This window comes from Tarenaya hassleriana, unplaced genomic scaffold (assembly GCF_000463585.1).
Source record: "Tarenaya hassleriana unplaced genomic scaffold, ASM46358v1 Cleome9, whole genome shotgun sequence".
Taxonomy (NCBI): domain Eukaryota; kingdom Viridiplantae; phylum Streptophyta; class Magnoliopsida; order Brassicales; family Cleomaceae; genus Tarenaya; species Tarenaya hassleriana.
The window spans coordinates 978736-992596 of NW_010971389.1; the positions used below are offsets into that span (position 1 = coordinate 978736).

Below are 13861 nucleotides of genomic sequence, written 5' to 3' on the forward strand. Positions count from 1 at the left end.
AAGATTTTTTTTTATAACGGTGGGTAACCCGTCGTATGGGCAGGACCCGCATCGCCTCATAGCTTTTAAGCCGGACGGTAACGATATCGCGGACAGTAAACCTTCGGTCCTAAACAATAGTCGGTAAACTATACAAAATAGATAAACCACCCGAAACTGACCGATTAAGAAAAGTTATCATACCCGAGTTTCGAACCCACAACTTATTATAGAGAGAACTTGTCATCAATCAGAGAGTTGAGGTAATTCCCAATTGTCGAAGATTTTTGAGGAAATGTAGAAGTTAAATTTTTTTGGAATGCGTCTCTTTTTCGATTTGTGATTGTTGAATTTGGAATTTAGCTTTTCAAATTTGGAATGCGTCTCACTACGTTGATACGTATGTACCAAATATTAAATTTATAACTTTATTCATATTTTACTATAAGAACACGGATCATCGGATTATGAGGCTGAACATATACGGAGCGGTTGAGTAAGACTATCGAAACTAGACGAGGGAACAAACAATTATATGATGGTGAAATATATGTACTCGAGACCCGTTATGGAGTAGATGCAAGATCTATTATATTCAATTTGTATTTGAATATCGAATTTAATATTTCACAAAAAAAAAAAAACAGAATTTTTTGGCCATTTTTCTTAAACTTTTTAAATTAGGGTTTTTTTTGTAAACTCAGAAATGTATGTTTTTATTTTTTAAACGAAGACATTTTGATCTTATAAATGAACGTTTTAATTTTTAGGTATTTCCGTTGTGTTTCCATTTTTTATATTGTTTAGATGTAACTCTTAAAGTCATGAGGACGTTCGTATTTGTAATATCATGTCCACTCACCTTCTATGTACTAGAGAGAATGGCAGGCAAGGAGCAAGGTCGAATGACTACATGCCACGTGCCACCTAATCCGCATTTACAGCTGTACCCTCCCGCTTCTGATCAGTTAATTAATAAAGAATGGCTAATTATTCGGGAATTTTACTCGAATAAGTCGCACCTATTTTAGCACCGAATTTTTTTTTTTCGATTTTAACCCACTTTTCGGTTGAAAAAGTCCGAAATACCGTTTTCTTTTTATTTTTTGCGACTTTATTATGACTAACATATAACTGATATACCACTAAAATTAATTATGAAATCGTAATAACGAAGTTGTTTTCGAACGGATAAAAATCGTATATTCATTAAGGGTAATTTCGTTTTTTCAAAAAAAATGTTATGTTTTTTTTGGGGTAAACATGTGAAATAGGTGCGACCCAGGTGAGTCATACTAAAATTCCCTAGTTATTCGGCCCTCTAAACAAAACCTAATTAATTAATCGCTGTCAAAATTTATAAGTTTAATTCTTAATTATGGCTGGCCCATAGCCTGTATCGCTCCCTCTCTCGAGCTTCTGCTTGCAACACGTCTCAATGGTGTCGGTCCTTTCTCTCTCCTCTGTCACCACTCTTTCATCACTATCACCATCATCATCATCATCTCCTTCATCTTCACGGAGACAATGTCTGAGCCAAAGAGCTTCTGCCTGGATCCGAGCTTCATCATCGCTGTGTTCTTCTTCATCGGTCACTTTGTCTTCTAGTTTCAGCTCGGCTTCTACTTCTTCTTCTTCGATTTCTTCGTCTTCGGGTTCGAATTCGATTCCGCAGGTGGTGGTGACCCGGGAACGGGGCAAGAACGGGAAACTCGTCCGAGCTCTGGTTTGCGTTGGAATTCAAATTTGCCTTCGTATTTTAATTAGTTCCTGAAACGCATTGTCATTTTTACGGATGTTATGGAGTTTCTGGTCTGATTCTGTGTTGATCGTTGTTCTTTTTATGGACGTTGATTAACGAATGCATTTGTTGTATGTAGTGCTTCGATTGAATGCCACTGTGGTAAACATTCCAAACAAATTTTGCGTCCCGGGTTATGGAATGCCCTAGTATTTCAAGATCTCATCCTAATTCGATGTATTACTGTGCTTTTTGTGTTGCACGAGTAAGCTGTTTTTCATTTCTTAGGGACAAAAAAATTGAAATTTCCATTTTTATTTGGAAAGTCTGTTTTACGTATCTGTTGGGATCTCGCAAAGTATTGATTTTGTGGTTTGTTTTTGGAGGATCCATAGAGAAAAACATTCCAACTATTTGGTGCATCGTTGCTCAGATTACTTAACTAATGGAATCTCTTTTGGATAAAGCAGGAGAAACATGGCATATCTTGTTTAGAGCTTCCCCTAATTCAACATGCACAGGGGCCTGATTTCCAACAGCTTGCTTCTGTATTAAGGGGTGAGATTTTCCGTGAAGATGATTTGGTTGAAAAACTCCTTTTGTTTTATCAGTTTTCATAACTGGACTCTGGAGGCCTTTGGAAGTCCTAACGCGTTCTAGCTCGGAGACAATGTCGTTTATGTCTTACACACTGGCATTTTCAAAAGACCTTCTGCTTTATGCAATGGTGGTGCCTTTCATGTTTGATGTTTTCATTACTTGTTGCTATTCAATATCAAGATTGTTATTTTGCTGCCCAAAATGCTATGGAATCTAGAGGCAGCGCCCGTTTTCAGGATTCTGACTTACGCTCCTTGTGTTTCATTATATTATTCCAGATAACACATTTGATTGGATCATCATAACATCTCCAGAAGCAGGTTCTGTCTTCCTAGATGCATGGAAGTAGGTACCTGTTCTCGTTAGTTTCATGACTCCCTGTATATTGGTTAACTACTTAACATACAGTTACCTGAAAGTATTGCTACCGATGTATTTTTGTCCAATTTTTGTGGTTTCTCGACTGCTACTCTTAACAAAATTTTCCAAAATGTTTAATATGCTTTTAGATATGTGCTTTGGATGTGTTGTGGCTTAATCCACTCTGGATTCTGATTTTTTGCATTTATTTTCATAGAGGCTATCCTCTTTCTATTGATATAATCACATCTGGGCAAGCTTCAGGAGCATCCTACTGACATAAACTCTGTAATAATGATCTTCATATAAGGATTTATGTATGGATTATATTCTGCGTTAAATGTTGGACAACTTCTCATTATCCTTTCAATTTGACCTAAGCTCCATTGTCTCCCTCTGTTAGGGCAGCTGGCACCCCAAGAGTGAAAATAGCTGTTGTGGGCTCTGGGACAGCCAGCATATTTAAAGAGGCAATGCAGTCATCTGAAGGATTACTTGGCGTTGCCTTTACACCGTCAAAAGGTATCGGTAATCTCTATATCTGCAATATTTGCAAGTTCTGTCGGTTAATAGTGAATGAGTGTCAAATGGTGATGTGTTTTTGCTTTTTTTCTAAATTTCTCACTGTTACAATTTTAACGGATTCTAGCAACTATAGAACATCAAAAACTGACTTCTGGGATTTTTAGCTGTGAATCTAGTGGTGATGTTAGATGATCAATCTTCATACTCTAGCGGCATCAACTTCAGTTATTCCCTGTCTTCTCTCATCTACGTTTAAGCTTCTTGATGTGTTTATCTGTCAAGCTGGTAATCGATAAATAGGTCAATGAAGTTATCTTTATTCATATTCAATAATTTTATTCTTGGCTGGTTTTGTAAGTCTGAATGAAGCATGCTTCTGTCGTGTCAGCCAGAGGCTGTTGGCTCATTCTTGTTCGTTTTCCTTCTTTCAGCTACAGGTAAAGTTTTGGCTTCAGAGCTTCCAATGGATGTTGGAAAAAGGTCTTCTGTCTTATACCCGGCTTCCCTGAAAGCAAGCAATGATATTGGTGAGTTTCATAGGTTTCTAGATTTAATTGTCCTTATTTGGAAACAACCCTACGAGTAATGAGCTGTGTTGACTGGATCTATTGGTATTATTGGAGTATATTTCCATGTCTTTCTACTATTCCATGGTGCTATCCCAAATGCTAAGCGGCAGGCTTGCAGTCAGAAGTTTTTTAAGAGAGCCATATATCATGTTGTGCTATCCCAACTATGGGGTTCGGATAAGTCTTTCGGATAAAAACAACTGTCAAGGTTTATGCTGTAGGCAAACATTCAATCTGAGAATATGCAATCGTGAAAATAGTTTTCTAAATATTTTTTCAGATACCAACTTTGCATATCATTACTTATGATTCTGTCCTGCTTCCTTTTCATCCATATTTATTGCAGAGGAAGGCTTGGCTGCCCGTGGATTTGAAGTTCTGAGGCTAAACACATATACCACGGTAAGTAGTCTTTACACTTGGTACATGCACCAGTTGTTCTATGTGTTTCTTTTGATTTCCTCCATCAGTAGTACATTCTATATACAGCTTCGCAGTCCTTGATATTTACTTGTGGAAGTATGATACCCCTGAACATCCTTTAATTATGTCTTAGGTTCCTGTGCACACTGTTGATGAGGCACTCTTGCAGCAGGCTCTCTCTGTTCCTGTTGTTTCTGCTGCTTCACCTTCCGCAATTCGGTATACGTGGTTAAATTTCTCTTCGTGTGCAGTTCGTATTTCAAATTTCGGTCCCTCATAAAACAAATGTTTAGCGCACACGGAATCCTCCAAATTTCTTTGTCCCCTTTCATTAGTCAAACAACTTATTAGTGTTAAGTACTGTAATCCATTATCTGTAAAGAATTGTAACTGCGGCCTGTTGGGTGTGTATGGTGGAATGGCTGTTTTCATGAACTTACACAGTTTCTATCTGTTCAACAGCGTCTGGATTGATCTTATTCCAGACTTGGAGCAGTGGAGCAATTCAATTGCCTGTATAGGGGAGACTACTGCCTCAGCCGCAAGACGGTTAGGATTGCAGAAAATCTACTATCCAACACAACCGGGACTTGAAGGGTAAGTCTGTATTTCGTCATATGGCGTTCCCAACCCTAAAGCAATACAAATAGGTTCAGAATTCATTCGTCTTAATAGTCTTTAAACTGGTTTGTGTCTGGCAGGTGGGTGGACTGCATCCTTGAGGCTCTAAATGCTCACAACCAATTACTCTGATTCAAGTTAAAATCCCAGTGAAGTCTGCATTGTGGCATTAACCAAATTATTGTATATGAATATTAAATGACTTACCGTTTAACAAAAAACATATAATTTTTGTCTATGAATGTATTGTATTTTTATATAGTTCGATGACATGTAGGATCATATGCATAAAAATCGATTTTTTGAGATATTGATTAGATAACTCATAAGTGATAGAGTGTAGATTTTTTATGCCTTATTAAGTCAAGTTAGTTAGTCTAAGTACTGAATGAATTGTCAAATCTATTCGAAATGATAGTTTTGATGAGTCAACATGATATAAAAATGGTTGTGATGATATTAAATCATAGAAGAGGACTGGATTCTTATTTATATATATATATATATATATATATATATATATATTTAATGTGAGTGCGTATTTATCAAAAATCAGAATTAAGAGTATGTTATAACCATATCATTGTTGCATGTAAACAACAAGGAATTCTCATCACAAATGGTCAAAATAGAACAACACTACTAGAATTATCAATCAACCTACATCAGTCATGTTTTGCCGCATAAGGTAATACCAATTCTTCAATAATGAGCAAGTGCTTCCAATTATGCTGCAACCAGATAAAGAGCATGATGTTTCGTACCGCCTTATCGAGTTTCCATCGAATCATCTCGGCGGAATTGGATTCATTCATCTCGGCAGAATGTATATGGTCGCCGGAAGGAGGATTTTGGCGATGGTCGGTTGGTCACTTGCTGTGATGTGTGAGTTATCGTTGATCCAAACAATACACACATTCAGCCCCGCCAGTGGAACACGCCAACATCGTTCGGCAAATGATGTCCAAAGCAGTGTTGTAAGGGCAATGAAAGAAAAGGTGGTCGTATGTTTCTTGAGCATTCCCGCAAAGGCAGCAGGTTAGGTCAACATTCATTCTCCATTGTATGAGCCTATCTCACGTCGGTAGTGTGCGTTGTAGAATCTGACACAACAGAAAAGAGTATCGTGGAACAACTTGTCTAAACCAAACCACCGAATACCATGACACATGCTCCCTCGGTGTCCGCAGCCGCCACCATGACTTATTGCTTGAGAAAGTCGACTTGTAATCATTGATGCCTCGCTTCCACAATGGATTGTCCGCACCTTTGCGATTCGTTGGTATCTCACTACATGCCAGCTGCAAATGAATATTATGAATTGCATCCATCCGAGCACCCGAAATCCGCCAAGAAGACCCTATCACAACATCACGAACTGTAGCTTGTCTATGTACAAGTATCAGCCTCGGTCCAAACTCCCCGACAACGCTTATATACGGGCCTAGAGTTGACCAGTCATCCAACCAAAAGTGAATGGATTTCCCATCATTCACCTCCATTTTAATTAGGGGTGTCAAAACGAGCCCGGCTCACCAGCTGGCTCATGGCTCGCCAGAAAACGAGCGATTTGAGCCGTGATTTTTTCAACTCATTAAAAAACGAGTCTAACGAGCCAGACTCATTGAACACGTGTTCAATGAGTCTGGCTCGGCGAGCTGGCGAGCTAGTCAACGAGCTGACTTTTTTTTAAATAAATTAAATATATATAAAAAAACTCTAATATAATTTTATATTCTTTTTTTATTTATATTATTCATATGATATTATAAATATCCTAATTATTATGATGGTGATAATTGAAAATATTAAATGATATTGGAGTTTTATTAATTTTTTTATGTATTTATTTAAATTTATAATTAAATTTAGAATAAATATAAATAAAAAATATTATATATCTCTGGCTCAACGAGTCGGGTCGTTCAGATCAGAAAACTAGCGAGTGATTTGAGCCGAGGTTTTTTTGGCTCGTTAGAAAACGAACCTAACGAGTTAAGCCCAAAACGATTCGAGCCAAATGAGTCAAGTCTCAAATGATCCGATCCGACTCGTTTGACACCCCTAATTTTAATGAGTTTATGTGCCTCATCTCTTATGCTTAGGAACGGTTCTCGTATTTACAACAAAGGTCCATTCATTTTATAAAAATAATGGAATTCAATATAATCTACCCTTAGAAAAATATAGATTACAAAGATTTAAAAAAACACAATTCGTAAAGCATTTTTCATTATTGTCTTGTTTTCACAAATTTCATGTTTTTAATTGGACACTAACAAACGAAATTAAAATAAAATGTATAAATATGTGATAAAAATCTTAGACAATGAAAAGGGCATGTGCTCCTGTGATATAAACATGCCACCGCCCCGTTTCGTATATATGTGTGTTTCTATATATGATATTAATGACTCCACCCTCGTGCATGTATGTGTCTTTTTGTTAAAATGGAAATTTTGAAAAATATATATATATATTATTTTTGTGTTTGTATCGTCGATACATGTGACTATTAATAGGGCGTGATATTTTCTTTATTATAATAGAAATTTCTAACAGTTTTATATATTTTGTGTGGAATTTTGGTGAAACTTAAAAGGAGTTATACACTGATAGATTAGGTAATATATCTCTAATTTTATCAAGTAATCCAAACTATTTTAAGGCTCAATCAAGACAAGTTTGGAAGTAAATGTCGCAATATGAGAAGTTGAGAACCTTTATTTCTTTAATGTTTTGGGTTAACAAACAACAAAATAAAATCGATTAAATAAAATAAAATTCTGAATAATTCGAATTTTCAAGGGTCATGATTTTCTATGCTTAGCTAAATCGGTAATTTTGATCACACAAATAGTCGAACAAAGGCCCGCTCTATTTATTGGGCATATTATTAAATAAATAATACGGACCACCACCTAACATAATGTCCCACGTGTGTAACAATAATAATATGCGTGAAGGGACCAACCTTCACACTGTCAAAATGTCCGACTTCGTGGAAAATTAAAGGAAGTTTGGTTACAGTTAATAGCGAAATCTTAAATTTAATAATATCAGATTTCAGACACATGAGGATGGAATGGCATTGAATGGCGGCGATTTTATTCATTTGTTATTTTTTTATATCACCAAACTGTACTTTTATTTTATCTATTTTACATTTTAACCCCTGTTCATTGTATTTGGTTGATAGTACCTCTATTTAAATAAATATTAATTCTAGATACCCATATTTATAATTTGATGTCTACTTGTACACAAAAATCAACTTATATATTCCCATTTCTTTCACGTTATAAACAATCATATCCAATTGCTCATGATTATAAATAGAGGTTATAATCAATTAAACAAAATCTAAATTTTGTTAATACATGAATATTTTATACTCGATAATATATACCAGATGACGGGTTGATAGATAAACCAACAATAATTATGATATATCTCGATATTTTGTAACAATGAAAATTGACGATTTTCCAAAAACAAACTAGCCAAATTGCTACAAAATTAATAACAGGTTATTGGTATAAGGTATTGATTGGTACAAATTATGAAAATGGATACTGGAGGAAATTTATAAGGAAGTGTAGGGACCAATTTATAAAAATAAAAATAAATGTGCTGAAAAAGACAAAATCGAATAAAATAGATGTACCTGTTAGATTTGCTCCAATTTATTTTCATTTGGTCAGCAATTTCAGGCTTGGACAGCATCTTTCCTCTCTCCTTCCTCTGCCATTTTTATCACTCCCTCTCTTCCCTCTTGGATCTGTCTCCCTCTCATCGCATACGAGAGAGAGAGAGAGAGAGAGAGAGAGAGAGAGAGAGAATGGCAGTGATGAGCACGACGACTCCATCATCTCCAAGAAACTTGCCTGGTTATTTCTTCAGTGCACCGACAAGCCCACGAAGAGTTGCAGAGTTTTACAGGGACTACGATGATACATCAGCCGACGATTTCTTATCTAAGTCTCTATTTGTTCCCTTTGATGGGGAAGAGAAGCCGGGAACCCCTAAATCACCCGACAACGATATCAATTTCCCTCGTGATGGTGATGATGATGATGATGATGATTTCGCTTTCGACATCGGTGACAGATCCGAAACCGCATCTCTTTACGCAGAGGAGCTCTTCGACGGAGGCAAAATCAAGCCCTTGCAGCCTCAACCCGGTTTTCGATCAGACGACATTGATCAATCCAAGAAAACTTCACCTCTTTCGCCAATCTCTCAGGGTAAAAACCTCCTCCGCAAAGCCTTTTCACCCAAGAAGAAACCATTAGATGACGTTGACCCATTTGAAGCAGCCATTGAGAATCCACGAAATGGATCAAGAAGAGAACGAGGGAGACAGTTAGCGCATGATTCCAGCCGCAGATCGGCGAGATCTCTCTCCCCTTACCGGGTTTCGGCTTATCCATGGGAAGAAGAAGAAGAACATGAACATGAACAAGAACAAGAGCAGAAGAAGGAAGAATCGGAACCGTCGTTGAGCAAGAAGGGATCTTTATCATCTACTGCGTCATCGTCATCGTCGTCGTCATCCTCCTCCTCAAGAAAGTGGCGGCTAAGAGACTTTCTTCTGTTTAGAAGCGCATCAGAGGGAAGGGCAAAGCAGAAAGATTCGATCATGAAGTTTTCGGGTTTCTTCAAGAAACACGAAGACGTCAAGCACTCGAACTCGAGCTCGAGCTCTCAATCCAACAATAGAAGAAGGTCATCTATCTCGCCCCACGAGTTCCATTACATAACGAAGAAAGCAGAATCAAAAGACATGAAGAAGAAGACTTTCTTGCCTTACAAGCAAATAGGACGTTTCGCCTTCTAGTATGAATGATTATACATGTTATAGTTCATCAAAAATTCGAACAACTCAATGATTATTTGTTTGTTTATCTCTTACATATATATATATATATCTCTCTCTCTCTCTATATATATATATATATATATTGAGTTTGTTGATTCTCCCGAGTTATTGCATTGGCATTGGTACATTTTGTATATCCATAAAAAAAAAAACCTCCAAAATTCTATACGAGCCATGATTATAAGTTATATAATATATGCCTTGCCTTTCCTATGTTTTTTCTTTGGTAAATATGAGAGTTTGACATGGAACACTTTGATCGAAGATTCGATCAAAAAGTACACAAAATCTAGTACCTTGTATGCCCTTCTTTTAGATTCGATGAATGAAGAAAAACACATCCATAATTAAAAGATATAGGCCTTGAATGGTAGGAGTTTTTGGAGTTTTTAGAATCTAAAAACAAAAAAAAACAACATTCAAGTTTTTACAAAATTACTTTTCCTAAAAACTTGGAAAGCCATTTTAGTGAAAAAATCAATGAAAAACCAAAAGCTACTTTTTTTGAGTTTTCAAATATTATAAAATCCAAAAGCCAAAAACCAAAAACTAAAAACCAAAATCCAAAAACTAAAACAAAAAACCCAAAATAAAAGCCATCTCCATTCAAAGCAAAGTAAAAAACCAAAAATAAAAACCAATGTGATTCAAAGCCTTTAGTTTTTGGTTTTTGACTTTTAGGCCTTGAATGGTAGGAGTTTTTAGAGTTTTTAGAATCCAAAAACAAAAAAAACAACATTCAAGTTTTTACAAAATTACTTTTCCTAAAAACTTGGAAAGCCATTTTAGTGAAAAAATCAATGAAAAACCAAAAGCTACTTTTTTTGAGTTTTCAAATATTATAAAATCCAAAAGCCAAAAACCAAAAACTAAAAACCAAAATCCAAAAACTAAAACAAAAAACCCAAAATAAAAGCCATCTCCATTCAAAGCCATAATATGCATATAAGTTCTCATACTAACACTATCTAAAGCACAAATACTATAACTCCATCACAAAAGTTAGTTAGTTATCAAGACTTTCCTCAACATCAGTTCTCTCGAGCATATTACTAAAATAGGCTATTTTATCAAAATTACCCTTACTTTACTAAATGGATTTCAAATCATATATTTTTTAACCTATTTTTTTGTGATCATTATGATCAATAGGACCAATGTAACCACCATTTAAATTTAAACCATATGACTCTGATTTTAAAATAGGTTATGATGGTCATACCGGACACATAAAAAAGGTGTAAAATGGTATAATATGAAATCTATATAATTAAGTAAGGGTAATTTTTTTATAATGCCCTTCTTGAGTATTAACAATTTCCATTTTACGATGTTTGGTTATTTGAGAAAAACTACATCTAATACATTTAATATTGCATTCGATTTCGTTTATGATTTAGCTTTATTGATTAATATAATTAGTTTTCAAATATTGTATTTTTATTTTTATATTTGTTTTTGCTTTAATTTTTGGATTTAGAAAAAAATCATACTCATTCGATTTTTATATCGAATTCGGTTTGTTATTTGGTTTAGATCATTTCAGTTACACATAACTGAAACTAAATATCCTTCTCTAATCGGCATTATATAAAAAATACTCTTCATATACTATTTTGACTTCAACCTACCATTCTCTAGTTGTGGCAATGTGACCAGAATTATAGTCTGACCATATAGTGGTCATATTGGTCATAACGTTAAATTTATAATAGTTTTATCAAATGATTAGTTTGATATGTGAAGGGTGAACATAGTGAATTAGAGTGATCACCATAAATTTAACGTTATGACCAATATGACTACTGTGTGACCAAACTATAATTTTGGACACATGGTCACAGGTAGAGAAATGTATAGGTTGAAATCAAAATAACATATGGAGGATATTTTGATAATGCCCCTCTTTAATCAATTTCGCATAATTAGGGATGGATATGTGAATTTCATGTGAAGATGACATGGTTAAGAAGCGGTTCCCCGAATACCACTAAGGCCAAAGGAATACAAGAACGAATCGAACGCACCAGAATGAGAGAGATCCGAAGGCTATATAGATGTGCGACTATATGGTCTAAGATAACATATAGTGCTTTAGCATGCATGAGATACATTTAGGTTTCAAGTTACTCACTTCCCTATTTTGATTCTTGTGGGAATTGTTAAATTTAAAATTACGTGAAAGAATCAAAATGGGTCTAACCCATGAGAAATTCGATCGTGAAATGTTCTAAAAAATCTATAAATAAAAATCTCCAGAAAATCGAATATTTATTATTGATTGATATAAAAAAATCAAATCATAATAAAATATAGAAAAAAACCAATCATTTATGGTAAATTGATATAAAGAATAATATCAAAATCAAATGAAGTTGATTTAATCATCAATACAAGATATTCTCTTCTCTAATATAAATAGAGATCTTGGATTAGCTCGTTTTAATATTAAAAAAACATTCACATAATTGTCTCTCTACTCATATCTCTTTTCTCATTATGTTTGGTAATCAGAAAAATTCTTCTTAATATGTGGTTGATGTATTCTAGAAGTTTATCGTACTCCAATAACCTCGAAACTTTAGACGTGGTACAGTAATTAAACTTGAGAAAATTGTGTTTGACGGCTTTGAAAAAAAAAACTATTTATTGTAGATACTTGTGAGACCTATGCTAACAATAAATGTCTCCAACAATTTTTATATATTTAATCTTGTTTAAAGTTTGGGTACTATTGTAGTTATGTAGCCTTGTAGCACCACGTTGTGATATTTGTATTGTACATCCGATCAACCGGCAAAAACTACAATGGCCTCATTGGCTTTTAGAGTTTTAGGATTTCAAAAGGCCGAAAGAGTGAGCGGCATAGGCTTTGGGATTTGATATTTGTAAGATCTTAACCAAACAAGAAATAAAAAATTTGAATTCTTTCATTGAGCCGAAGAAAAAGAACAAGCGGGAGGCTGATGTTCTTGAGACTCCTGTCTCTCTCCGATCTCTGCCGCGTCGGATTCGCCGGAAAAGTTCCGTAGCGGCAATCCGGAGGTGGCGGAGGCGGCGGAGGGATGTGGCCGTCGATACAAGAAGAGCATCGACTCTCTGCCCATCTCTCCATGTCGTAGTCTCCGAAGCCCATGATGGTTTTACCGGTGCAGAGACGTCCGATGACGCCGACGACGACGCAGAGGACGGTGACGACGACCAGGACGGCGATGAAGGGTCCGACAGAGCCATCTCCGGCGGCGGTGGAGGAGGAAGATGACGCCTCTCCGTCGCCGGCGGTGGCTGTAGGTACAGTGGCATTGAGATTGCTGTAGAGAGTGAAGAAGAAGATGAGAGAGTGAGGCCTAATGGTGAAGAAAACGAGAGAATGGGGATCAAAACAATAATAAGATGATGATGATGATGAGTTACTATTTCTACTTCTCGATCTTACCTTGTGTGGCCGGTGAGTTTCGTATTTTTATTTCATGAATGGTTATTATTAATTAAATATAATTAAATGTACATAAATCAGATGTTTTTTTATTCTTGAATTTGTTTGGATAAATCATACAACTTTACTCTCCTATATTTTTATGAAAAGTAAAGTGAAATGAGATGTATTATTTGAAGACCAATTAAAAAAGTATGAAGAAACAAAAAAAAAAAAGTTGACTATCAACCAAAAAACTCACTATGTCAATGAAGTTAAACAAAACTATATAATTGGGTCTCCAAACATCATTTGCTCAAAATTATTTCCACTTATTATTGTTATTATATTTTTGCTTGTTATTTATATTTGATTTTTCTACAAGTTTGAATTTTTAATGCAGACAAGATATACATGATCTATAAAATATAAGAAGTAAACGGACAAGAGCAATCCAAAATTTTAAAAGACATTATTTCGGACAAGATTGGATTTAAACAATTAATCATTAGAAATGATGATTTTAATTCGGCCATTCAAGTTGATTAAAAAAACAATATATACTTAATTTTTATGATAAAAGTAATTGTATTGTTATTTAAAAGTATAACTCTATTCGAATCATGTCTCAAAGATGGGAAGAAAAGTAATTTACTAAATCATTGTTGTGGACAAAGACTTATATTGTTTTGAAATAATAAACGATCAAATTCTTTGAAGAGCGATGTCTCGTCGGGGGTAAATCT

At 35.2% G+C, this 13861-nt stretch overlaps 3 protein-coding genes across 5 annotated transcripts; 2 read left to right on the forward strand and 1 right to left on the reverse strand.

Moving 5' to 3' along the window:
- Positions 1-1363: 1363 nt before the first annotated feature.
- On the forward strand, positions 1364-5077 carry LOC104803685 (uroporphyrinogen-III synthase, chloroplastic). Of its 3 annotated transcripts, XM_010527699.2 has the most exons (10): positions 1687-1705; positions 1860-1985; positions 2191-2278; positions 2599-2665; positions 3084-3202; positions 3637-3732; positions 4121-4176; positions 4331-4416; positions 4660-4794; positions 4899-5077. In XM_010527699.2, the coding sequence occupies exons 2-10, from the start codon at positions 1917-1919 to the stop codon at positions 4948-4950; spliced, it is 768 nt and encodes a 255-aa protein (XP_010526001.1). In that variant the 5' UTR covers positions 1687-1705; positions 1860-1916; the 3' UTR covers positions 4951-5077. The 3 variants fall into 3 exon arrangements, with proteins under 3 accessions (XP_010525999.1, XP_010526000.1, XP_010526001.1); XM_010527697.1 differs by lacking the exon at positions 1860-1985 and having other exon boundaries at positions 1364-1705; XM_010527698.1 differs by having other exon boundaries at positions 1601-1985.
- Positions 5078-8449: 3372 nt separating this feature from the next.
- Positions 8450-9740, forward strand: LOC104803686. The gene has a single exon (XM_010527700.2). The coding sequence runs from the start codon at positions 8480-8482 to the stop codon at positions 9656-9658; it is 1179 nt and encodes a 392-aa protein (XP_010526002.1). The 5' UTR covers positions 8450-8479; the 3' UTR covers positions 9659-9740.
- Positions 9741-12596: 2856 nt separating this feature from the next.
- On the reverse strand, positions 12597-13003 carry LOC104804511. The gene is given in 2 exon segments (XM_010528823.1): positions 12597-12967; positions 12970-13003. Coding segments are annotated over 2 exon segments (405 nt in total).
- Between the last annotated feature and the right edge of the window lie 858 nt (positions 13004-13861).

Excerpts from the sequence above, each read along its gene's own strand:
- LOC104803685 (XM_010527697.1), top strand. The coding sequence starts at position 1,418 with ATGGTGTCGGTCCTTTCTCTCTCCTCTGTCACCACTCTTTCATCACTA. Across the intron at positions 2,666-3,083 it reads GTCTTCCTAGATGCATGGAA|GGCAGCTGGCACCCCAAGAG; the intron begins GTAGGTACCTGT and ends TCCCTCTGTTAG. Across the intron at positions 4,795-4,898 it reads ACACAACCGGGACTTGAAGG|GTGGGTGGACTGCATCCTTG; the intron begins GTAAGTCTGTAT and ends TGTGTCTGGCAG.
- LOC104803686 (XM_010527700.2), top strand. The coding sequence starts at position 8,480 with ATGTACCTGTTAGATTTGCTCCAATTTATTTTCATTTGGTCAGCAATT.